This window comes from Lathyrus oleraceus, chromosome 5 (assembly GCF_024323335.1).
Source record: "Lathyrus oleraceus cultivar Zhongwan6 chromosome 5, CAAS_Psat_ZW6_1.0, whole genome shotgun sequence".
NCBI lineage: Eukaryota > Viridiplantae > Streptophyta > Magnoliopsida > Fabales > Fabaceae > Lathyrus > Lathyrus oleraceus.
In genome coordinates, this window is record NC_066583.1 from 501319925 (window position 1) to 501346587 (window position 26663).

Consider the following 26663-nt stretch of genomic DNA (forward strand, 5'->3'; position numbering starts at 1 on the left):
ATTGCAGTACCAAAATCTAAAAAAAAAAAGCAAGGTATCGGGTACTGGTGTACAGTACGTGTACCGGTGTCGATCAAGTATCGGGTACTGGTATTTTTTCACAATAACCGTATTGGTGCTTCAGAGGTTAAAAGGAAAGAAAAAAACCAAAAAAAAAAATAAACTACGAAATTAAAAATGAAGATAATAGGGACAAAAAAAAATCACATCTTTGTCTATAACAATATGCTCAAAATAGTCCTTTGTATTAGAAGTAATCTTCCATTTATGAGAAACTTTGACAACAATTTTCCAATGTTCTTTGCGGTCATTGATGTCCTTGATCATCTCAAATGGTCTGGCCATACTAAAGAACATTTGGATGACGAAGAACATTTGGATGAAGGCGATGAGAAGAAAGAATAGTGAAGGTTGAGAACAAATGCACGTTGGAAGAAAGAAGAGATATGTGAGAGGAGGGATACGATGCTTTTGCAGATGAAGGAGAATATCAGAAAACATGGTTAAGGCGATGATAGGAAGACATGTTGATGCGACATTAGCTTTTAGGAGAATACAAAACTTTGAAGTTATATCGTCAAAGAAGTACATGAGCTAACCTAAATTGTTTATTATAATAATAAAATATCAAAGTTTAATAGAAAAAAAAAAAAAAGATGATGTTACTTTCAAATCAGATAGAGGAAATCCTTGACAAATAATTAGATTCGACAAATAATTACTCATAAAAAACGGATGTGGCTGAAAAAGAAACTTGGTAAAAAAAATAATATCCAGAACATTATTTTTTTCTTATATGATATAGTTAAACTCGTATTCTAAAACCCGTTATAATATAGATTGGTTCTTTTTATAAAACCAGTTTGGATTCAGTTCAGAACCGGTTTACCACTCTCAGAAAAATCCATACAGTGAAATAACACAAAAATAATAAACAAAAACCGTTTCAGTTCGGAGCAAGTTTCTATCACAGAATGTGCCGCGCTAAGAGACATCAGTTAATGGATCCTCCGGCGGGCCACGGTGTTACTCGATTCTCAGATCTAACGGCTGGAGTTTCAGAACAACGCTTGAGAATTGAGAGTTTTGAGATTTCCTTCTGATGTGAATGTTGCTCCCATTCTTCCTAGAATTGAAAACGATCTCCTCAATAGGAAGCCTTGTCCAAAGATTTGCTCAAAATCGATATTTAGAGAACAATTTGTTGAAATAACCGTTGATTCTGTAAGAAGGAGATTAAGGAAGACTGAGTTTTGGATTAGCAATATGAGAGTTGGTGAAACAATCTGTAATTGTGAAATTGGTGCGATTTGGATTTGGAAAGTTGCAATAGCGAGTTCCAGTGTTTTGGACTTGTGAAACCGGTTTAGAACCGGTTTAGTAAAATGATAAACCGGTTTATTATTTTTGAATTTAAATGGACTGGTTTAGTTATTTTATTAACTGCGTTGCCAGTAGCATTCTTTCTCCGTTGTTCGCCCCTCTCTCTCCGGCGGCAGCGCTTTCTCTTGGTTGGTCACTTCTCTCTCACCGGAGGTAGCTTTCTCTCTCCGCTGGTCGCTTCTCTCTCACCAGAGTTAGATTTCTCTCTCCGTTGGTAGCTTCTCTCTCACCGGAGGTAGTTTTTTTTTTTCCTTTTAGTTCATGTAAAAAAATGTTTGTTTTTATAGTTTCTATAAAATGGAAGAACCACATGTTGTTCGATAAAATGTCTGCGTGTGTTTAAGCCTAGCTAGGTTAGAGTCAAAATCCTCTTTTAATGGTTGGTAGCTTAATTTGATAAAATTTTCATTTGCACTCATGTTGTTCGATAAAATGTCTGTGTTTTATAAAATTTTGTTGCTGTGGTTGTTGGTAGAAATGGAATAGTTGTACTTTCTTAACAATGAGCTAGAACTAACTAAAGTTTATGACTTGATTCCTGTGAAGTACTATTGAGTATATACATAATGCATATTGATTTATAACCTGTCATGATTAATGTATATTGATATTGCTAATATATAATAGATTTATAATGATTACATGTATATAGAGGTGTAATTCATAATACATATTATCATGCATATTGATATGTAAGTATATATAATGATTGATAGCATGGTAAATGTTAACTGACAAATCAAAATTGAGAGAGGATGTATGTATCTTAGCTCATTTGAATATTTTTAGTTTTGAATTTGAAAATGTCTTTTAACTTATTGATTGAAGGCATCCAATAAGCTACACTCTATTTCATATGTATTATCATGAATTGTTCTAGTTCAAATTGAATGGTACAATTTGAAAAAAATCTAAGCTTGCATTTTCAATATTGCTTTGTATTGGATGATATGCAAAAAGGTTTGGAACTTGATTATACTTTTCATGGGTCAAATATTTAAAATGGACCAAGATGTAAATTTGAACTTGATTGTAAAGGATTTATATGTAAGTCTTAATGCAAGACAATACTCAAGGTCAGAGGGGTTATATTATTTATTCTGCCTACTTACTTTAAGCAACGCTTACAAATTGTTGGTAGATTTGGAAACATTTGACAAGCTTTGCCTTAGATACTTTAGAAAAACATCCCTTATGCGCACTACATAGTAACTAACAACGTGCCAGCCTCACACATTCAGATACCAAAATGACTATTGCCCTTATAAAGTTTGTTCATCTTGTAATCGGTTTTGTAATATGTGTTTTCTTTTCATATTAGACCTTATGTAGCTCATTGTGGAGGGACTAAAATCAATTCCACCTCAAACAAATATTTAAGGGATAAAAACAAAAGAAATATGTATTCAAGGAGAAAACACAAAAAGCAGTATATTTGTTGGGATGAAAACCCTATTTAAACCTTTTTAAATGATCCGTTTTTTGTTTTGGACTACTCATTTTTTTCTTGTTCTTCTGTAGCTGTTGCTAGTTGCTACCTTTTGCTGGAAGTTACAAGAGGCTATCCATTTCATCCTCTATGAAGTTTGTGAGTCACTATATCTGTTTTTCCGTTTAGTGGCATATGAAGGAATCTTCTATTTAAGTTTTTGTTTGTAGAAGATTCTCTTGATGTAAATTATTTGTTATCCTCCTTTTCATTTTGCAGACATGTTTGAGCAAAGGAAGAGGCTTTCACTTCCCACCATGTCACATGCTGAATTTTTGTGGGATTAGGATCTTATTGGATTGCCCGCTGGATCTTTCTGCTCTTATGGCCTTCTCTCCTGTACCTACTTCTTTGGATGCCTCGTCATTTGAAGAAAGCAATAACAATGAGAAGAGACAGAAAATTGAAGATCTCCTTGAAGCTAAAAGCTTATTTTTTGCAGAACCTTGGTACAAGACTGTTAATAGTTTGCATTTATGGAATGCCTCTTTAATTGATGTCATATTAATCTCTAGTCCAATGGGTATTATGGGATTGCCCTTTCTTACTCGGAAGAAAGGTTTTTCAGCTAAGGTAGTTTTTCTTTTCTGCTTGATGCTACATGATTTTGTTTATTAATTGAACTATGTGACCATTTTTCGTCTCCAAAATATTGCTTGCTTAGTTTTATTTTTTGTTTAATTGGTTAGATCTATGTAACCCTAGCATCAACAAGATTAGGCCAGTTAATGATGGAAGATCTTGTATCAATGCATGCGGAATTTAGGCAGTTTTATGGATCGAAGGAGTCTAATTTCCCTCCATGGCTGAGGCAGGAAGAACTTGAAATACTTCCTTCTGTATTGAAAGAGATATTGGCAGGAAAAGATGGAGTGGAGTTGGGTGGTTGGATGCCCATGTACAGGTGATATACCCTTAATGTAATTTGCATTTTGTAACAAACTCAATAGACTAAATGTTTTACGTCCAAAACGAAATATGCTTCACTACCACATGCACTGATTTTATCTTATTATCTTGTGATTGACTAATTATAAATTTCTCACATTCAAGTGTTGTTTACTTATTTATTGCTGGAGGTTTGTTTCTATAAATCTGGACAAAATCACCCCATCTCAACATGGATTTGGATTGTTCATGTCACAATTCCATGCCGTCACACAGTCAACCACATTGGTGGCCGTTGGATCAAGATCGGACGGTCCAAATTCCAATGCAGATTTTGATTATTTTAAAATTTATAATACCATTTTTGAAATCCAAATTGTATGATCTTGATCAAATGGCTATTGACGTGGCTAATTGCGCAAAGGCATGGGATTGTGACTGCACGCAACCCAAATCCCACATTGGTTAGAGGGAGTACTTAACAACTCCCATTTGGGGTTCTATCAGTCATTTGCCTTGGGCAATATCTCATGGATGACTGCGGATTGTGTGTCGAGTTTGGATTAAAGGATGTTCATTTTGTCAAAATTGTTCATGATATGAAAGCACCAATGATACAACCTGATTAGCACAGATTGATTCCAGGGAGCACTCTTCGAGTGTATGTGAACTCCTTAGAATTTGACGAGGAAAGGGAGAAGAACCTTCTTAAGTTGTTATCATTCAGCATACTTAAATGGTTCTCAAGTATAGATCTTATAGTGCAGTATCATCATAACAAACTGTGTAAATTCAGGAATGGGAATAACAGAAGGAATAAAATAGAATGGCCAATGCTCAGCCAAATGTTCTTTATTCAGAAAACATAATCCTTCATCCGTGCCGGCTTCTTGGACTAGCGTTTCTCAAGGGCTTGACCCATAGTCCCGGTCTCATCTACCCCATTGGACAGCTCCATGATGTGTTATGTTATGGGCCTTCATTTGTCGGAGAGTTGCATCAGTTATTGTAGTTAAGGAATTGTTAGTTATGTTGTTATGTAACTATTTTTGCTGTGGTCATTTATTTTTAAAATAATATCAAGTGTTGGTTGTTGAGGTTATAATGTGTGAAATTTCTCAGTGCAGCCGATGTGAAGGATTGTATGCTAAAGATCAACACACTTAATTATGCTCAGGAAGTATGCTACAACGGTACATTGGTTATAAAAGCATTCAGCTCTGGTGTAGAATTAGGGAGTTGTAATTGGATTCTAAATGGTCCAAAGGGAGATATTGCTTATCTTTCAAGCTCCTGCTTCTTTTCTGCGCATGCAATGGCTTTTGATTACCGCAGTCTACAAGGGACTAGTGCATTAATTTATTCAGATTTCTCATCCTTGAGTGACACACAAGATATTGAAGATGGGGATAATTACACTGATCCAGCTTCTGATAAGTTATTTCCACCGAGGTATTATTCACCTACAGAATCAAGTTGTATCTAGACACTTACATTTATTGCTGCTCAGCAGTTCAAGCAGTCATGATAAGCTTGAATTATTTGAAATACTCTTCTGTTAATATCAACTTTTTTGGTGAACTACTGCAGTTTTCAAGATTCCGATGGGTTCAACCTTAACACTGATGAAGATTTAGAAGAAAAGGAAAAACTAGTTTTCATATGCTCGTGTGCTATAGAGTGTGTCAAAGATGGTGGTTCGGTTCTTATTCCTATTAATCGATTTGGAACTATTTTGCAGCTTTTGGAGGAAATGACTACGTTACTCGAAGCATCAGCTATGGAGGTGCCTTTTATTTTTTTGTTTTGATATGTTTTTCATTAATGATTTATCGAAATCAATAAAAAACTATGATGGAAATAAGAAATATGTTTTGTGGCCATTGTAAATTAGCCTTGTTTGAAGTTGTTGACTTGACTACTCTCTTGCAAACACATTCCAATATCCTTTTTAGTTGCTGGTTCCTACTAATAAGTAAAATGCATGCCTTTAACATTCAGGTTCTGTTTATTTTTATTATTCTCATTTTGCTTTATTGACTTAGACTCAATATATTGTTTACTCATGCTCCTTTTTTTCTCTTTTCATTTTCCTTTGGGTAAAATATGATTTTAGTCCATATAAAATACACATTTTTTGTTTTTCGTCCCTGTATTAACTTTTTAGTCCCTAAAAATTACAAAACTACACACTTTTTAAGTCCCTAAAGAGAAACTAAAAGTTTACAGTTTTGTAATTTGTTGGGGCAAAAAAAAAATCAATAATTACTGCGACTAAACGCATATTTAACCATTTTCTTTATGCTTGCATGGGAAAAGACAGGAAAACCAAAGTCCTTCCTTCAAAAGTTTGTAAAGTGTATTAGAGTTAATAATCATAGTTTTGTGAAAGGATTTTTTTAGTAAAATCTGCGATTCCTGCTTGCTGATTTTGAAGTATTCATCATTTTTCATTTTGTAGGTTCCAGTTTACATAATTTCTTCAGTGGCTGAAGAATTACTAGCGTGGCTTAACATCATACCAGAGTGGCTTTGTAAACAGCGTCAAGAAAGAGTACGCACCCTTAATATTATGAATTTGGTCCGTTGCACTTGCATGCTAAAATTTGCAAATTATGAATTTGGTTCATTGTTTTTGACATCACAACTGTACTGCAGTTATTTTCTGGGGAATTTTTATTTGCGCATGTCAAGCTCCTAAAAGAGAAAAAGATTCACGTGGTTCCGGATATTCATTCACACGGACTTTTGTGAGATTTTTTTACCTTTTTTTCCCTTTCTCTTCTTTATTGTAAAGAACTACTGTTGATTATTGAAATAATTAGTCAATTTTAGCGTCCTTTTGCATGGTCTTAGTGCAAAATCACACGTTCCAGCAATGATAGTTGCTTGGGAAAATTAGTTTTTCCTTAGAAAGCAATAATTATTGATGATTTTTCTTGACGTTTTTAATATATTCTGACTAATGTATTGCTTGTAGAAAGAATTGGCAAGAACCCTGCATTGTATTTTGTCCTCACTGGAGTCTTCGAATGGGTCCAGTTGTTCATCTGCTTCGAAGATGGTGCGGCGATCCAAAATCCTTGCTTATCCTTGAGGTGTGTGATGTATTCTTCAAAACAACGCTTCATCTGAGTCATTTTATTCCTTTATCTATTTATTTATTTTGTTAGAAATCTGTCTTTGATGTGTTTGGTCTTGCAAAATCCATTCTTTTAATAAATTTGGAATTACATTAACAATTAATCAGTGGTTTTACTTTCTGTAGGATATGGAGAATCTTGAGCTAGCACTATTACCTTTCAAGCCAGTTGCAATGAAGGTTCTTCAATGTTTGTTTCCCTCTGGAATAGGGTAGGATTTCCTTTCCCTTAGACCTTAGTCACTTCTAATATGCTCATTAATGTATGTGTTGTTTTTGCAAATAATTTTCCAAATCTGCAAAAACACCTAGGCTTATATGGAACAGAAAATATTGTGTAGCCTCAGGAACATAGATGAGTGAAAACCCTAAGAAGTATGTAAAATACAACCCTAATAAACTTTTTTGATGGTTGTAGAATAACAATACATGGATGATTGCTTAGTCTTCCCAGTACCATGAGTTTCTTTTTTCAGTCGGCGACTTGGACTATGCTCCGTATCATATTTCCTCTTTTTTAGACTCACCTCTGCTTAAGATTTGGAGTGAATTTCCAAAATGGTCACTTTAAAATTTGGTCAATAAACAGTTTAATCTCTGCTGATGACAGTTTGATTTATGTATTTTACTCCCTCTCCATATTTGCAGGTTGCAGAAAGTTCAACCTTTACTCAAGACATTGCAACCAAAGACTGTTCTGGTAATTGGACAAACGATGCTTTTATATTTATACACATTTGTTTTATAAGACAGTATATGTGATGAACTTATGATCCATTTTCTATTTAATTTCTTCTACAGTTCCCTGAAGATTTGAGATTGAAGACAAATTTCTCATGTGAAAAGTCTTTCTCAGTTTTGTATTATACCGAAGCCGAAACTCTAAAAGTGTCACGTCAAAAGGACAGTTCAGAGATAAAAATTGCTGCTGATTTGGCTTCCCATTTTTATTGGAAAACCTTTAAAAAGGAAGGAATCAATGTCAACAGATTAAAGGGGAAGCTATTAATGGAAAATGGTAGACACCACCTGTTCTTAGATAACGACAAAAAAACTTCCTCCGGAAATAGTTCTTTGTTACGTTGTGGTTTACTAGATTCAGATAAATTCCTAGCTGCATTATCAAAAATGGGAATTAATGCATCTACGGAACTTGGTACGAACGATACTGGATCAACAAATGTTCGTATAGTTCACACAGAAGAACCATACAAAGCTTTGATAGAGATTGGAAATACCAGTACAGCTATTACTACTGTTGATGAAAACGTCGCATCCATCCTTTATAAAGCTATAGGCAACATTTTGGACGAGGTCTGATATATGATAGATTTTAATTTATAGTTACTACTGTTTGTAAAATCCTTGTAGGATCTCTGCATATTATTCATAGTTATTACTGTATAAGTTAATAACACAACTGTTAGTTGTTACTATTTCATGACTTTGTTTATAAAATTTAATTCATTCTACCTATTAATATAAATGTTTTAACTTTTAATTGTTGAAGCTTTTCCTCTCAAGTATCTTCATTTTCATACTGTAAATTTCGTTGTTCATAGATTTACTAGTTACAAGCATGCTTGTTACTAGTATTTATGAATGTCAACTGAAGATGATGATGACCGGAGAAGTATACTCATGTCAAATATCTGTGCTTTTTTTTGCTTCCTATGCAACACACTAGTTTTGATAGCTCATGTTAGTGACCGATGTCTGTGTCTGTGCTTCATCGATTACGTTATACACTTTATTATTGATTTGTAAGATTATACAGGTGAGGAATTGATGATGCTCAGTCACAAACAAAATGTATAGTTTACACACATGAGCCACACAAAAGCTATATTACTTCTGCTATAGATTTTCCTTTCTTGATGTTTGCAAATTCTTGTATCTAAAACAAAGTACTCAAACTATTCTTCCTTTGCCATTAGAGTAAGGAGAAACTTCTTGTAGTCTCCTGAAGTTTTTTTGGCCACTGCGTGCTCAAGATGAACACTATTTCTCTTGTAATAGACTTTTTTGATGTCTTCCAAGTCCTTCTCAGCCCTAGTAACGATCACTCGGGTGAGTGCATCCTCATCCGTTCCAACCGTTTCCATTGCATTACGAAGAACCTACGGATAACACATTCAAGGTAAAAATCATAAGATACCAATTTGATCATTGAAATTTAGAGCGTTATCAATTTAATTCTTGAAAGTGTAAATTTTTCTTTTTAAAATCTTACCTTTTCATAGTACTTCTTATGATCATTGATGCAACTAATGGCTATTCGCAGTGCCTTGTGAAAGTCATCAGATCCTTCATCCAACAATTTCTGCAAAGGAAGAAAAGCATAAAGAAAATTAAACATATAAATAATGATAACATAAAAGGGTCTAATTCAATGTTGTACCTTAGTGATAGCAATGCCATGGTCATGCCTATAACAATTGAAAGTTGCAACAAGTTGTGTCTTGCTTCTTGTTGTAAGGATTCTGATCACTTCCTCATGATTGTGGTTCTTGTTTTTGATAGCCTCATGAAGTATATCAGCTTCTGATTGTGCCAAACTTGCATTCACTTCACTCCCACCATACCTAAATGAACTCACCAACCCTACCAAAAGCTGCTCAAACATTAATCCAACATCTTATCAAACATTCTGAACAAAAATGTGTCTGATGTCCAACACGTGTCAGTGTCTGACATTAACACACACTTATAACTATTTTAAATTTATTCACTTTTCAAATTATCATCAGTACCGTGTTTACGTTTATCTATATTATATCTATATCAATATCAATGCTTTATAGGTGTAACTTACCTGACGAAGATGCCCTGTCGTATTAGTAGCCACGACCTCCTCCATGGAACGTTTATATCGATTGTGATAAGCGCGTCTCACAATAAAAAGCTCATCAGGTGAAGAAACACATGAAATTTCCACAATCACATGATAGTTCATGTTTGCATTTTTTAGTGCTATATTAGCCAACAAAGCCTCACGTTCTGCAGGTTCCAATATCCACCTATACATTGCTCTCTATTTTGTATAGACCAAAAAAGTCAACTTCATTAGTTCATCTCTAACAAAAGAAACTCAAAAGTTTTCATAATAAAAAGACATTTTTCGAGATTGTTGCATTGTCAAAATATAATGACCATTGGTTCGAATCCGAAATTTTACACACAATATTTTCACAATCAAACTACTCGGGTTGTCTTTGTATATACCTCAAAATCACCGGATAGCTCTGACTCAAGTCGTTTGATGAGATCTTCTTGATAGAGATCATAATATGCTTGTCTGATTTGAGTTCTTTGAGTACCATTTCTATGACCTAATATGGCTATAATGGCTTTTTCATCAGCTCCCCAACCTGCAAAGCCAGTAACATATTAATTAAGCAAATTTTAATTATTATTAAAGATAGCTTGATAAACACGTAATCAAGAAAAAATGAAGAGATGGATGATGTGATTACCTTTAACAGCTCTTTGGAGAGCTTCTGCATCTTCAACTGGAGAGTGTTTGGAAGGAGCCATTAGGGAAGCCATTGTTAATTGACTCTAAGCGTTTTCATCAAAGCTATAATGTGTGTTTATGCGTTATATATGAAAATTTAATAATATATTAATTTATATAACTTTGTTACATTCTTGATAACTTATATTGGAATTATCGATATTTTTTTATGTTTGCAAGCAAGGTTTTATATTTTATAATTATATCATAAAATATGATAATGAGCTCTATAAAACAACCGAGTAAAACAACATAATGTTGCAATTAACATTACCATCTCCACTTTAATGTGATTTAATATATTTTCATTGTGTTAGGTTTGAGGGTCCAACCAAACTTAGGAGACATGACAAATATTAGACAGCAATTAAAATAAAATTATTTGATGCGAAAAAATTGATGAAAGAATAAAGGAAACTATTTAAATATTTAACTTAAATACATTTTTGATTTTCTTAATTTTTAATCCTTCATTTAAAAAAATAAGTTTTTAGTCCTTAAATTTTACTGTCCAGATTTTCATGTCTCTCCTCCAATTTTGAACATTTGACATGCTCATTAATGACGTGACAATGTGGATCTAGATCATACTTATTGAATATATTAATGAATATTTTTTATTTTTTATTTTACATAACACTTTAAAACGATATAAAACATTTTAATTAATATAAAATGTATATTAAATATAAACTCAAAAACCAAAATCATCTAACCTTAATTCCTCCTTGTCTTCTCTCCCTCATACCAAAACACGAATAACCTTGAAACTAAAAGGGATTGCAACATTAAATTCAAAAACGCTTGAATCATCAAACACAGAAATGAAGACCCATAAACGTCAATCGAAGCTTACAGTCGTAGCATTCGGTACCTGGGATTCGCAAATATGAGCAGTGGACAGGTGAAGTTTTGTTTAAGTTATGTTTTCTTGTTCCCTTTGGAGTGTCAATGTTCCCAGTTATTTTGTTTTGTATGTTGTATGTTAAGTTGTGGTCCATTGTCATTTTCATGAAAACGTGTGGTCCCAACTGTTTTCTTGTTTACTTGTCTTCTTCCTATACTGTGATCCACCATGTTTATTTAATGTTTGATTGTGGTCCCACTAAATGTTAACTTATTCCATGTATACTTTATTCGATTAGTTCTCATGCCAAGTCATACTAATAAGGTTAAGTTAAGAATACAACATAAAAGGAGATTAGTTCTTGAACATGTTAAGTGGTATGCGGATGGAGAGGTATCTGAGATGAAATGGAAGTGGGATGTGGATTTCATGTCATACATGGATTTGGAGAGATTGATTAAAAGTGAGGGTTATGTAAACATAAAGTGTATATGGTATTGAAATCATATATTAAGCTTTTCTCGTGGTCTGAGGCCATTGAATAATAATAAGAATGCGTTGTAGTTTGCCAAAGATATTGTAGGACACGAGCTGATAGATGTATATGTGGAGCACAAAGTATATGAACCCCTATGATTGTCCGTTCAATTGAATTAGATAACTACATTGATCATGATGATGTCCAATCAACTAGTTTTAGTGAGCCCAATTTTGTAGTGAATGATGAACAAGATGGAGTTAGTGAGCTCAGTGTTTAAGTGAATGATGAACGGACTGAAGTTAGTGAGCCTAATGTTGGAGTGAATGATGAAGATGGAAATGAGCCTAATGTTGTAGTGAATGATGAACATACTGAAGTGAATGAGACTAATGCTCAAGTGAATGATGAACATGCTGAAGTGAATACTGACGATTATGTTGAAGTGAGTATAGTGAATATAGTGAAGTTAATGGGGCCAATAAAGATTCTGAGGAGATAGATTGGACCAAAGTACTACCCCCTGAGACTTTAGGTGATGTTTCTAGTGGAAACAAAGAACAAGGACATTTGATATGTAACATGAAGAATGTGAATATTTTGATCATTTATACATACCTCCTGAGAGTGATGATAATGAAGATGTAGTTAAGTTTCCAACTTATAAGAGTGGTGAGGGATGTGGGTTTTATTTAGGAATGATATTTACAAACAGGAAGATGATAAGAGATGGTATAAAAGAATGTGGAATGTAAAATGAGAAGAAAAAATGTGTTCATTAAGAAGAATGATTCCAAAATGATGGTAATTAGATGTATGGCTAGTTGTAAGTTCTACATATGGTTTAGTAAAAGGAATGGGTAAAATATTGGGAAACTGTCAGTTCTGTTGGTGATCATACATGCCACATGACTGCACCACGAATGCTAAAACTATGTAGCTTGCTAATTTCTTTACAGATGTCCTAAGGCATAGTCCTTATGTTAAGTCAATAAGTTTCATGGATGAATCCCTTGAGAGGCGGGGAGTGAAGATATTTCAAGAATAGAAAACATGCACAAAGGTGGACTCCAACATGACATGGAGATGATGATTTGTCAATATTTGGTGTGAGTGAATGTGATTGAGCCTACTGTCTTAATCTAAAAAATGAAACATGCTCATGTAGAAAGTGGGATTTGTCTGGGATACCTTATTATCATGTCAACACATGAATATGGAACATAAAAAAACAACTTGAAAATTATGTGCTTGAGTATTATATGTATGATTCAGATTTTGCATTGTTTGATTATTTATTAGTTTGTATGAATTGTAACATTGCTTATCTTTAATTATTTTTGGAAGTCAATATTTGAGGAAACCAATTCAAATATTGTATTTATAACAAATGGACCACAATTGTGGTCTATGTTTGGTTATGTACCAATTTATCCTCCTGTCATGAGACGAGCAACTGGTCATCTAAAAAAGATGAGAAAAGCGACAAGTGTGAACCAAAGAATCCTTATGTACTTTCAAGGAGACTTGCAACAATTACTTGTAAGAAATGTATAGAAATTGCTCATAATAAAAGGAGTTGTAAGGGTAAAATAGCAGCTGACATAGCAATACCAAATGGTGGAAATAAGGAAAAGAAGGCAAAGATAAATACGAGGTGAAGAGGAAAGAAAAAGACAACTGAAAACCAAGCTAAAATTGGACAGAGGTCTCAAGCACCTTAAGCTACTCAAAATCAGATGCCTTAAGTAGTTTAGGCGTTTTTTTAAATGAACTTGTTTTGTCATGAAGATTCATTTTGTAATGCTTTGAACATCTTTGATGATGAATATGCTATATTTTGAACATCTTTGATGATGAGACTTACTATGTAATGATGCAGTTATGATATTATGTAGCTATGCAGTTATGTTGTTTATGTAAAATTATAGGCATGTTGTTATGTTGTTATGTTAATTATGAAAAATTACAGGTCTGTGATTTATGTTGTTTATGCCAAATGTTGTCAAATGCTGATGCGTTGCTTTTCACAAGTATACGAACGCGTCAGAGTAATATAAAAGATTGTCGAATCCACAAAGACCAAGTGTCAATCTATCGTTATCTATTGTTATGGTGTTTATCAAAGGCAATCAAAATAGGTGTTTTTAGTGTGTGCAATGAAAAGTAAAGTGTTGAATAAAGTTCGATTAATAAAGACAGGGTCGAATGTAATTCACATAATCAATTAATAATCCAAGTACTTGCTAATAGAACTACTTATGGGCAGTGTTTCCTACTTTGAAAAGAACCAATTTAACAAGAACTGTCGCTTTCGCGTATTCAGAACTGAGTTGTACTCCCTAATCAAACCCTCTTATTGTCACTTATAAAAAGGCGCGCATTGCGTTAGAGTAGTAAACCTATTTTTAAGAAATATAGTATCTTGACTAAGTTGAAAAGTATTTTATTCTGGATTTCTTAACCAAAAGAGGTTCTCACGAACCAGACTCTAAACTTATAAACGCGTCCGAAAATAGTTTTAAAATCTCTTTTCTTCTTAAGTTAAAAACTCCTAATGAACTAAACAAAGCGCTTTCGCTGTTTTTGAAATAGTTAAAAACAATTAAGTTTAAATAGACGTTGGACGGCTTTCGATCTTATCCAACGGAAATTAAGTGCAGGAAAACTTAAGTTGAAAGTTAAAATAGCCCTTAAGTGTTTCTATGAACAATTGTATGGATCATCGGTTCAATTACGATCCTTACATTCTAACCTTATAAATTTAGTTAGACATGGTAAAGTAAAAGTGCATTAATTTAAATAGAAGTAGTGCGAGTGCTGAAAGTAAATAAAAGTAATGCGAGTGCGGAAAGTAAATAAAAGTAGTGCGAGTGCGGAAAGTAAATAAAAGTAAAGTGAGTGCGAGAAATAAACAAAGTAAAGCGAGTGCGAGAAATAAATAAAGTAAAGCGAGTGCGAGAAATAAATAAAGTAAAGCGAGTGCGAGAAATAAATAAAGTAAAGTGAGTGCGAGAAATAAATAAAGTAAAGCGAGTGCGAGAAACAAATAAAGTAAAGCGAGTGCGGGATATAAATAAAGTTAAAGGCAAAGTAATAAAAACCTGCTCCAATCGGAGGGTTGAATAAAATGCAAAGCATAAATGAAAATGGCGGCAGGATTAACTTCCTTCCAAAGTGCTCCAAACTCGATTACAGACTCGATCATAGACTTGATTACACAATTATGGTAACAACCCAATGCGAAGTGATTACCACTTTAAAATACTAAATATATGCCTAAGTGAAACAAAGTTTGCTCTAAGTTTGCCTCTGCTCTAAGTTTGGATGATTAAACAAGTGAACTCGAGTTTCTATTTATAAGCAAGTAAAATGATGGAAATGACAAGGATGCCCTTCAGTTTGAAAATGGGAGGGAAAACTTTTCCTCTTGTGGCGCCCGCCACAAGACCATGGCGCCCGCCACAAGGCAAATATGCGACGCCTTAGTGGAAGTAGTGGGGAACGTGGCAGTTGAGGGAAGTTGAGCTAGGACACGTCATGGCATGGTCTATAGCGCCAACCACAGTGGGAGCCACAAGTACAAAATGCTGAATTTTAGGGTTTTTAGCTCTTTTTCACTCCTTTTCTCGATCGGGGCTCCGATTAAAGTAAAAACCTGAAAACAAAGAGAAACATAGTAATAACACAACAAAATGACAATAAAACTACTAAAATGCATGTGAAATCGGAGTCGAAAATACGGTGAATTTCAGTGTCATCAAACTCTCCCACACTTAAACCTTTGCTTGTCCTCAAGCAAAACATTAAAAAGCTCATAGAAGAAAAACTGGTGTAAACGAGTGCTTCAGGTTAAAAAGGTTCTAAGTTCAAGTCGGGATGTAGTGATAGGTACTAACTGAGTGAATTAAGGGTATCACGATGACACTTATCCACAAACACGGACATAAACTCCATTCCTATATTAACCAACCCATATTATCCCACAGTACCTAGGCCTGCCTCTTCATTTCTTTTTGTGTCCTTTTCATTCAGGCGCAATCACATTAAGCCCGTTATCCGTACATGCTTCATAGCAGAGTGACATGTTAGTGATTATGATCCAAACATGGGGTTTCTGACGCATAAATATGTGTAAAACCCTTTTATTTGACCCAACTGCAGTTGTGGGGGATCGGATCGTAATCCGCCCTACCGAGTTCAGTGCCAGATACTTCTGAACCAACTAACAGCGGGTAAGTTTTTCTTTTTCTTTTTCTTTTTCTTTTTGTAGAAATTTTTTACAATTCTTTGGTTTAAATGACTTTGTGAGGGTCACTTATACCGAATTTGCCTTTTTTCTTTTCTTTTTCTTTATTTCACTGGATCATTCACTTATTTTCATCGGTCCCCTATGTAACACCCCAATTAAACTAAGCTAATTATTTAATTTAAATTAATATTTTATTTATTAATTTAATTGAATAATTGGAAGTTTGGATTAATAATATTATTATTTTGGAATAATAATTATTGGGATTATTATTATTGGATTATTATTTTTATTATTGGAATAAAATTGGAAATCAGTAAAAAGGTCCCATTTGGTAAAAAGGTTATTGTTTTCACGTGAAAAAGGGAAAAGAGACAGAACGTGGAAAAGGGCAAAAAGAGAACCAGAGAACGAAGGTTGAAGGAAGGAGAAGCTTGGAGCTCAGAGGCTGCCGGATTAACTCAGGTAAGGGGGGTTTATCGTTGATTGACGGGTATTATATGATAATATGTCATGGGTAGTGATAGACCTTTAATTTACCTTTGAATTGGATGAGTATGATGAATTTGTGGAGATAATTGATGAACGAAATTGGGTGATAATCGAAAGAAATTCGTAAGAGTTGTATGTGATAATGTTATGAGTTGTGAAATCGAATTGGGGAATGGTTCGGTTTAGATGATACGAGTGATTTCGGTGTAGATGTGGACTGGGGAAGGTTAGATCGAATAGAACTCGTAGCAGAAAAGCCATTGCAGATCTGAGAATGCTGGTTTCTGGTCATACGCGTATGGCACTAGGCAATACGCGTATGGGATGGCTGGTACGCGTATGGCGCTAGGCAATACGCGTATGGATGAGGAAGATGAAATTTTGAACGTAGAATGGTCTCTGGTGGTACGCGTATGGGGAAGTGATACGCGTAGCATACGCGTATGGAATTGGGCAATACGCGTATGGCTGGGTCAGGATTTGGGCAATACGCGTATGGGTATAGGCGATACGCGTATGGACAGGACTGTGATTTCCTGTGCTGTTGTGGTACAGTTTTTGACTGTTTAGGCTGAGTAGTGAGACTTAGCTGAGGTATGATGTAATCGGGATCAATTCCCGTTGTTTTGAGTAGTATAGTTATTAGTAGAGTGTGCTAATACTGTATTTGATTTTATAACATGTTGTGATATGCTTTTGTGAATAATGTATCGACAATATGTGTTGGTTGGTATGCATTACACTGTAAATGTATCAGTTATGTATGCATCTGTGAATAGACTGTCATATGTCTATTCTTGAGTTGTTGTTGTTGTTGCATTGCTAGGTGATTAGCATGCATAGTCTAGCCGTTGGGGCTGTAGCTAATTCCCATTGTGAGGAATTAGTGAGTTGTGGATTGTTGTTGATGCTTGCATACTAGATGAGTAGCGTGCATAGTCTAGCCTTCGGGGCTGTAGCTAATTCCCATGGTGAGGAATTAGTGAGTGAGTCACTAGGTCTCAAATGAGTGGGACTAGTGAGCTTAGTAGCCGGATCTGGAGGGATCGGTGAGCTTGGACTATATGTTCAAGAAGAGTCGGTACCGCGTTTCATAGAGTCTCATTGCATAATGAATGCATGGCATAGCCTGTGGGGCTGTAGCTAATTCCCATTGTGAGGAATTAGTGAGTGAATCGTTGTGTTGTGTTGTTGGTGTTGAGCATGTTTTGAAATTATATATAGATATATATGCTATATGTTATTGCTGAGTATGATGTCGTGTTGATACTGCCGTTATGGAGTGTGTAGTCTGGTTGGGGTGATTTGATGCGTCATTTACTTAACATTACATAATGTTGTATAATGCTTGTTATATTGATTGAAGAACTCACCCTTACAACTATTTTTCAGGTAACGAGCAGTGAGTTGAGTAGAAGCAAATGCTTGGAGTCTAGTGTAGTCTCCTTAGTGGGTCATGCTCTGATAGATGTAACATCGGGATGGGATGTTTGAATATGTTTGATTTTTGTTGTTGATCCACTTTACATGTAATGTGGTACATGATTTAAATGTTGATTTTTGGTATCCGCTGCGAATTATGCAAAGAACCTTATTTTGATTAAATAAATGAGCATGACAGGTTATTTTGATGAATGTTGTGAAATAATTGTGTGACACCCCTCGGGGCATAATTACTCTGATTAATATGTTATTATTTTTAATTAAATATTTTGGGGTATTTAGAAGGGTGTTACATTAGTGGTATCAGAGCATAGTCGGTCGAGTCGAGTCATAATTATTCTGTTTCCCCTGTACGGGATAGGTGTTGTGTAACCCTATCAGTACTTATTGTTTAGCTTGTTTGGGTTTCAGAATAGAGATGGCTGGAAGAGGTAGAGATGATGCTGCGATCGCTGAGGCTCTGGGTATGCTAGCTGGAGTACTTGGAGGAAATCCGAATGTTGTGGGAATGGGAGCTGCTCGTCAGTTGAGTGAGTTCCAGAAGAACAATCCTCCGATGTTCAAAGGAGCATACGATCCAGATGGTGCTCAGAAGTGGTTGAAAGAGATAGAGAGGATCTTCAGAGTAACTGAGTGTGCTGATAACCAGAAGGTCAGGTTCGGTACACATATGCTGTCAGAAGAAGCTGATGATTGGTGGGTTGCTACCCGCACTGAGTTGGAAACTGCTGGAAATGCTGATATTTCTTGGGTTGTGTTCAGAGAGAGATTTCTGAGGAAGTATTTTCCCGAGGATGTCAGAGGAAAGAAAGAGATAGAATTCTTGGAATTGAAGCAGGGTAACAGGTCTGTTACGGAGTATGCTGCGAAGTTCACAGAGCTGTCAAAGTACTATACTCCTTATAGTGAGGCTGCTGGAGAATTTTCGAAGTGTGTGAAGTTTGAGAACGGGTTGCGTCCCGAGATCAAGCAGGCAATTGGATATCAGCGAATCAGGGTGTTTTCTGATTTGGTTGACTGTTGCAGGATTTTTGAACAGGATTCCAAAGCCAGAGCAGAGAGCTATCAGCAGAGGGTTGATAGGAAGGGTAAGAATCAAGTTGATCGTGGGAAACCGTATGCAGCTGGCAAAGGTTTTCAGAAGCAGAGTGGGATGAAGAGGCCTAGTGGGGGAGATTCTAGTGCTCCTGTTAAGTGTTACAGATGTGGTCGGGCTGGACATCGTGTTCATGAGTGTACCAGTGCTGAGATGAAATGTTTCAAGTGTGGAAAAGGTGGTCATTTGGCTGCAGAATGCCGGTTGAAGACTGTGACTTGTTTCAACTGTGGAGAGTTGGGTCATATCAGTCCACAGTGTCCTAAGCCGAAGAAAGAGAATCAGTCAGGAGGCAAGGTTTTTGCTTTGTCAGGTTCTGAGACTTCTGCAGATGATCGTTTGATCCGAGGTACGTGTTATATTAATGGCTTTCCTCTTGTAGCTATTATTGACACAGGTGCAACTCATTCTTTTATATCCTTGGATTGTGCTGTGAAACTTAAGTTAGAGATATCTGAGATGTTGGGTAGTATGGTGATTGATACTCCTGCGAAGGGTTCAGTGACTACTACTTCTGTTTGTTTGAATTGTCCTTTGAGTATTTTTGGTAGAGCCTTTGGGATAGATCTTGTGTGTCTTCCATTAGTACAGATTGACGTTATTCTGGGTATGAACTGGTTGGTGTGCAACCGAGTTTCTATCAACTGTTTTGATAAGACAGTGATATTTCCTGAGATTGAAGAAGGAAAGAGTTTGTTTCTATCAGCCAGGCAGGTGAATGAGGAAGTGGCAGATGGGGCAGAGTTGTTTATGCTGTTAGCGACTTTGGAAGCTAAGGATAAACTGGTGATTGGCGATCTAGCTGTAGTGTGTGATTTTCCTGATGTGTTTCCGGAAGAAGTGAATGAATTGCCACCAGAACGTGAAGTTGAGTTCTCGATTGATTTGGTACCTGGTACTAGACCGATATCGATGGCTCCGTATCGTATGTCTGCTGTTGAGCTAGCTGAATTGAAGAGTCAGTTGGAAGATTTGCTGGATAAGAAATTTATTCGTCCGAGTGTGTCACCGTGGGGTGCACCAGTGTTGTTGGTTAAGAAGAAAGAAGGTACTATGAGGTTGTGTGTGGATTACAGACAACTGAATAAAGTGACGATCAAGAATCGGTATCCTTTACCGAGGATTGATGATTTGATGGATCAATTGGTTGGTGCTAGTGTGTTCAGCAAGATAGACTTGAGATCTGGGTATCATCAGATACGTGTGAAAACTGAGGATATTCAGAAGACTGCTTTCAGAACAAGGTATGGACATTATGAGTATTCTGTAATGCCTTTCGGTGTGACTAATGCACCTGGAGTATTTATGGAGTATATGAATCGGATTTTCCATCCGTACCTAGATCAGTTTGTGGTGGTGTTTATTGATGACATTTTGGTGTATTCGAAATCTGAAGAAGAGCATGCTGAGCATTTGAGAGTGGTTTTGGGAGTTCTACGAGAAAAGAAGTTATTTGCTAAACTGTCGAAGTGTGAATTTTGGTTAGAAGAAGTTAGTTTTCTTGGCCATGTGATTTCCAGAGGTGGTGTTGCTGTTGATCCTTCTAAGATAGAAGCGGTATCTAAGTGGGAAGCTCCGAAGTCAGTTTCTGAAATAAGAAGTTTTCTTGGACTGGCAGGTTACTATAGGAAGTTTATTGAGGGATTCTCTAAGTTGGCGTTACCGTTGACAATGTTGACTAGAAAGGGGCAAGCGTTTGTTTGGGACTCAAAATGTGAAGAAGGTTTCCAAGAGTTAAAGAGAAGGTTGACTACTGCTCCTATTCTGATATTACCGAGTTCGTCGGAACCATTTGAGGTTTACTGTGATGCTTCATTGTTGGGTTTAGGTGGTGTGTTGATGCAAAATAAGCAGGTTATAGCTTATGCTTCGAGACAACTAAGGGTTCATGAGAGGAACTATCCGACACATGATTTAGAGTTGGCGGCTGTGGTATTTGTTCTGAAGTTGTGGAGGCATTATTTGTATGGGTCAAGATTTGAAGTTTTCAGTGACCATAAGAGTTTGAAGTATTTGTTTGATCAGAAAGAGCTGAATATGAGACAGAGGAGATGGTTAGAATTTTTGAAGGATTATGATTTTGGTTTGAATTACCATCCGGGTAAAGCAAACGTGGTGGCTGATGCATTGAGTCGAAAATCATTGCATATGTCTATGTTGATGGTTAAGGAATTGGATTTAATTGAACAGTTTAGAGACTTGAGTTTGGTGTGTGAGAGTACTCACAATAGTGTTAAATTGGGAATGCTGAAGTTAACAAGTGGTATTCTGGATGAGATCAGAGAGGGTCAGAAATCCGATATGCTTTTGGTGGATAAGATGACTTTAGTGAATCAAGGTCAGGGTGGTGAATTCAGAGTTGATGAGAATGGTGTTTTGAGATTTGGTGATCGGGTGTGTATTCCGGATGTTACTGAGCTTAAGAAGAGTATTCTTGAAGAAGGACATCGTAGTGGTTTGAGTATTCATCCTGGAGCTACGAAGATGTACCATGATTTGAAAAGATTATTTTGGTGGCCGGGGATGAAAAGAGAAATTGCGAGTTTTGTGTATTCCTGTTTGACTTGTCAGAAGTCGAAGATTGAGCATCAGAAGCCGTCTGGGCTAATGCAACCGTTGGCTATTCCTGAGTGGAAGTGGGACAGTATCAGTATGGATTTTGTTTCTGGTTTGCCAAGGACAAGTAAGAATTTTGAGGCTATTTGGGTGATTGTTGATAGATTGACGAAGTCGGCTCATTTCATTCCGATTAGAATGGATTATCCGTTGGAGAAACTAGCTGAGTTGTATATTGAGAAGATTGTGAGTTTGCATGGTATTCCGTCTAGTATTGTTTCGGACAGAGATCCTAGATTTACATCGAAGTTTTGGGAAGGTTTGCAGAGGGCTTTGGGAACTAAGCTGAGATTGAGTTCTGCATATCATCCGCAGACTGATGGTCAGACTGAGAGGACGATTCAGTCGTTAGAGGATCTTTTGAGAGCTTGTGTTTTGGAAAAAGGAGGTGCTTGGGATTGTTATTTGCCGTTGATTGAGTTTACCTACAACAATAGTTTTCATTCAAGTATTGGTATGGCACCGTTTGAAGCTTTGTACGGTAGGAGATGTCAGACGCCTTTATGTTGGTATGAGTCCGGTGAGAGTGCTGTGGTTGGACCGGAGATTGTTCAGCAAACTACAGAAAAGATTAAGATGATTCAGGATAAGATGAGGATTGCTCAAAGTCGTCAGAAGAGTTATCATGATAGGAGGAGGAAGTCACTTGAGTTCCAAGAGGGAGATCATGTGTTTCTTCGTGTTACTCCGATAACTGGTGTTGGTCGAGCCTTGAAGTCGAAGAAGTTGACACCTCGATTTATTGGTCCTTATCAGATCTTGGAGAGGATAGGAGAGGTAGCCTATCGTATCGCCTTACCGCCGTCGCTTGCGAATTTGCATGAGGTTTTTCATGTGTCTCAGTTGAGGAGATACATTCATGATCCGTCGCATGTTGTCCAAATAGATGATGTGCAGGTGAGAGATAACCTGACTGTTGAGACATCACCTACGAGGATTGAGGATCGAGAACTGAAGCAGTTGCGAGGTAAAGAGATTGCCTTAGTGAAGGTAGCTTGGGGAGGACCAGCAGGTGGCAATGTGACTTGGGAACTTGAGAGTCAGATGAAGGAGTCTTATCCGGAGTTGTTCGCTTGAGGTATGTTTTCGAGGACGAAAACTCTTTTAGTGGGGGAGAGTTGTAACACCCCAATTAAACTAAGCTAATTATTTAATTTAAATTAATATTTTATTTATTAATTTAATTGAATAATTGGAAGTTTGGATTAATAATATTATTATTTTGGAATAATAATTATTGGGATTATTATTATTGGATTATTATTTTTATTATTGGAATAAAATTGGAAATCAGTAAAAAGGTCCCATTTGGTAAAAAGGTTATTGTTTTCACGTGAAAAAGGGAAAAGAGACAGAACGTGGAAAAGGGCAAAAAGAGAACCAGAGAACGAAGGTTGAAGGAAGGAGAAGCTTGGAGCTCAGAGGCTGCCGGATTAACTCAGGTAAGGGGGGTTTATCGTTGATTGACGGGTATTATATGATAATATGTCATGGGTAGTGATAGACCTTTAATTTACCTTTGAATTGGATGAGTATGATGAATTTGTGGAGATAATTGATGAACGAAATTGGGTGATAATCGAAAGAAATTCGTAAGAGTTGTATGTGATAATGTTATGAGTTGTGAAATCGAATTGGGGAATGGTTCGGTTTAGATGATACGAGTGATTTCGGTGTAGATGTGGACTGGGGAAGGTTAGATCGAATAGAACTCGTAGCAGAAAAGCCATTGCAGATCTGAGAATGCTGGTTTCTGGTCATACGCGTATGGCACTAGGCAATACGCGTATGGGATGGCTGGTACGCGTATGGCGCTAGGCAATACGCGTATGGATGAGGAAGATGAAATTTTGAACGTAGAATGGTCTCTGGTGGTACGCGTATGGGGAAGTGATACGCGTAGCATACGCGTATGGAATTGGGCAATACGCGTATGGCTGGGTCAGGATTTGGGCAATACGCGTATGGGCATAGGCGATACGCGTATGGACAGGACTGTGATTTCCTGTGCTGTTGTGGTACAGTTTTTGACTGTTTAGGCTGAGTAGTGAGACTTAGCTGAGGTATGATGTAATCGGGATCAATTCCCGTTGTTTTGAGTAGTATAGTTATTAGTAGAGTGTGCTAATACTGTATTTGATTTTATAACATGTTGTGATATGCTTTTGTGAATAATGTATCGACAATATGTGTTGGTTGGTATGCATTACACTGTAAATGTATCAGTTATGTATGCATCTGTGAATAGACTGTCATATGTCTATTCTTGAGTTGTTGTTGTTGTTGCATTGCTAGGTGATTAGCATGCATAGTCTAGCCGTTGGGGCTGTAGCTAATTCCCATTGTGAGGAATTAGTGAGTTGTGGATTGTTGTTGATGCTTGCATACTAGATGAGTAGCGTGCATAGTCTAGCCTTCGGGGCTGTAGCTAATTCCCATGGTGAGGAATTAGTGAGTGAGTCACTAGGTCTCAAATGAGTGGGACTAGTGAGCTTAGTAGCCGGATCTGGAGGGATCGGTGAGCTTGGACTATATGTTCAAGAAGAGTCGGTACCGCGTTTCATAGAGTCTCATTGCATAATGAATGCATGGCATAGCCTGTGGGGCTGTAGCTAATTCCCATTGTGAGGAATTAGTGAGTGAATCGTTGTGTTGTGTTGTTGGTGTTGAGCATGTTTTGAAATTATATATAGATATATATGCTATATGTTATTGCTGAGTATGATGTCGTGTTGATACTGCCGTTATGGAGTGTGTAGTCTGGTTGGGGTGATTTGATGCGTCATTTACTTAACATTACATAATGTTGTATAATGCTTGTTATATTGATTGAAGAACTCACCCTTACAACTATTTTTCAGGTAACGAGCAGTGAGTTGAGTAGAAGCAAATGCTTGGAGTCTAGTGTAGTCTCCTTAGTGGGTCATGCTCTGATAGATGTAACATCGGGATGGGATGTTTGAATATGTTTGATTTTTGTTGTTGATCCACTTTACATGTAATGTGGTACATGATTTAAATGTTGATTTTTGGTATCCGCTGCGAATTATGCAAAGAACCTTATTTTGATTAAATAAATGAGCATGACAGGTTATTTTGATGAATGTTGTGAAATAATTGTGTGACACCCCTCGGGGCATAATTACTCTGATTAATATGTTATTATTTTTAATTAAATATTTTGGGGTATTTAGAAGGGTGTTACACCCTACGTAGAGGATGCGTAGGCCGGAGCTGACTACTGAGATAAACTACTGAGGACTTATACTGAAATGATGATTAAGGCCATGGTATATGGGGTTTTGGGAATGATTCCTATATTTACGAAATTTATGGTGATTAAACAATACTGATGTTTCGCAAAGTTCTCCCAAGTCACCGCATCCTTACTCAAACCCGTCTTAAAAACCCAAAAACTTTCAGAATAACATTGTTTTCTTTTTGCAAAAATTTTTTGGTAGGGCTAAAGGTATGGGGAGATTAGACTGTACTAAAGATACACTATATTTGGTGACTCGTCAGACTCATGCATTATCTAAGACACTTAAACTAAAAGCAAAATAAACAACTAAAATGCAATAAAAATAAACAAACTATCTAAAAACAGCAAAGAAAAGAGATAAAGGAAAACGATAAAGTCTCCTCCCACACTTAAATCAAACATTATCCCCAATGTTTCGAAATAAGGTAAGGGAAGAGTTACCTGACAACCTATTGCTGACCATTGGTGCCCTCGCCATCCTGAGGTGGACGACGGGATCGGGTACGACGACGGTCTCTCTGATCCATCCTCGCCCGTAAGGCATCCTGAGCAGTCCTCACCTCTCTAAGGTTACCCATAATGGAAGCTTGAGTGGCTTCGATGAGTGCAGTATGCTGACGGTGGTAGTGTTGCTGACGGGCTTGCGTATCTGTGATCGTAAGCAGGGACTGTAAAATAGTGTCATAGGACCAGTCTGTCCTCCGCTGCGATTCTTGCATGAAGCTCATGTTATCCGCCAGTTGTTGTTGGATGGTAGAGAGTAGGTCGCCACGCCTTTGCTCTCTAGCCATGTGGTCACGCCACATCTCCTCTGTAATATAAAAGCCAGGAGCGGTACCTGCAGAAGAAGAAGATGGTGCGGTGTGTGGTGGTGAAGTGTGATAGGGGGACACATGGGGTACGGGAGATCTCTCTCTCTCCGATCATATTCATCATCAGTGTCATGTCCCGACTCATCAGGAAAGTTAGGAGGAAGAGGACCCAAAACAGGTGGAGCATCTAAAGCGTAGGTCCAATTCCTTTCATCACTTACATCGGTACGTCTAGTGCATGGTAAAACAACAGATGGGATAGCTACACCATGAACCATAAGTACATAGCCTCCTTCTCTCCTCAATCGGCACAATTTCATGTCTCTCAGAAATTTTAGGTTAATTGTGCGAGGAGGTAAGGGGTCTAGGGTAGCTATCTCAGTGTTCAGGATAAGCGCCCGAGCAATAGACGTAATCAATTCTCTGAAAACAATCGGTCCCGCTTTATTTAAAGTTAAAGCCATATGCGCGAGCATGAACGGGACCAAATTAATTCTTCTATTTGTGAGGCTTCCTTGCAAAAATAGAAGCTCTCTAGCATTAACCTTATTTGGATTCTCCCGGCCAAAAATAGTACATGCCAACAGATATCTAAAAACTCTGATGGTCGGGTTGTGGATAGTCAAGGCAAGAACTCCTTCAAAAGAATTTATGGAAGTGTCTGACAATCTCTGCCAGAAGGAAAACACCTCGACTGACCAATCCGAATCCAAAGGAGCCTCACGAATAGCACCATCCCCATGAGGGATTCCTAACAAGCCTGCTAGTTTGTCGGTACTGAATTCATAATCAACAGCAAACATTCTAAATCGGACAGTACCAATTGTGTTAGCAGTGTTAGGATTGACAATATAGATTAAAGAACTTAAAAATTCGATTGTCAATCGCTCATAGGTAGGTTCTTTGTTTGAAAAGCTATTATGCAAACCTAAATTATCTAGTAAAT

At 36.8% G+C, this 26663-nt stretch overlaps 2 protein-coding genes across 3 annotated transcripts; one reads left to right on the plus strand and one right to left on the minus strand.

The window, feature by feature from the left end:
• Positions 1-949: 949 nt before the first annotated feature.
• Positions 950-8379, plus strand: LOC127085764 (uncharacterized). 2 transcript variants are annotated; one of them, XM_051026291.1, is made up of 12 exons: positions 950-1618; positions 2905-2971; positions 3092-3445; positions 3562-3776; positions 4883-5212; positions 5351-5546; positions 6222-6314; positions 6419-6510; positions 6741-6858; positions 7029-7114; positions 7551-7602; positions 7704-8379. In XM_051026291.1, the coding sequence occupies exons 2-12, from the start codon at positions 2963-2965 to the stop codon at positions 8220-8222; spliced, it is 2064 nt and encodes a 687-aa protein (XP_050882248.1). In that variant the 5' UTR covers positions 950-1618; positions 2905-2962; the 3' UTR covers positions 8223-8379. The 2 variants fall into 2 exon arrangements, with proteins under 2 accessions (XP_050882248.1, XP_050882250.1); XM_051026293.1 differs by having other exon boundaries at positions 950-1536.
• Positions 8380-8627: 248 nt separating this feature from the next.
• Positions 8628-10638, minus strand: LOC127085765 (annexin-like protein RJ4). The gene is made up of 6 exons (XM_051026294.1): positions 10379-10638; positions 10128-10273; positions 9718-9936; positions 9304-9516; positions 9136-9225; positions 8628-9022 (listed from the first exon to the last, which is right to left on the minus strand). Exons 1-6 carry the CDS (start codon positions 10449-10451, stop codon positions 8819-8821), a joined length of 945 nt encoding a protein of 314 aa, XP_050882251.1. The 5' UTR covers positions 10452-10638; the 3' UTR covers positions 8628-8818.
• Between the last annotated feature and the right edge of the window lie 16025 nt (positions 10639-26663).

What these genes read in the sequence shown, in the direction of transcription:
- LOC127085764 (XM_051026291.1), top strand. An exon ending in GGTTGGATGCCCATGTACAG is followed by an intron (nt 3,777 to 4,882) that starts GTGATATACCCT and finishes GAAATTTCTCAG; the next exon opens with TGCAGCCGATGTGAAGGATT. An exon ending in ATTCATTCACACGGACTTTT is followed by an intron (nt 6,511 to 6,740) that starts GTGAGATTTTTT and finishes TATTGCTTGTAG; the next exon opens with AAAGAATTGGCAAGAACCCT.
- LOC127085765 (XM_051026294.1), bottom strand. Translation starts at nt 10,451, where the DNA reads ATGGCTTCCCTAATGGCTCCTTCCAAACACTCTCCAGTTGAAGATGCA. An exon ending in TCTCCAAAGAGCTGTTAAAG is followed by an intron (nt 10,274 to 10,378) that starts GTAATCACATCA and finishes CTGGCTTTGCAG; the next exon opens with GTTGGGGAGCTGATGAAAAA. An exon ending in AGCTATCCGGTGATTTTGAG is followed by an intron (nt 9,937 to 10,127) that starts GTATATACAAAG and finishes TATACAAAATAG; the next exon opens with AGAGCAATGTATAGGTGGAT.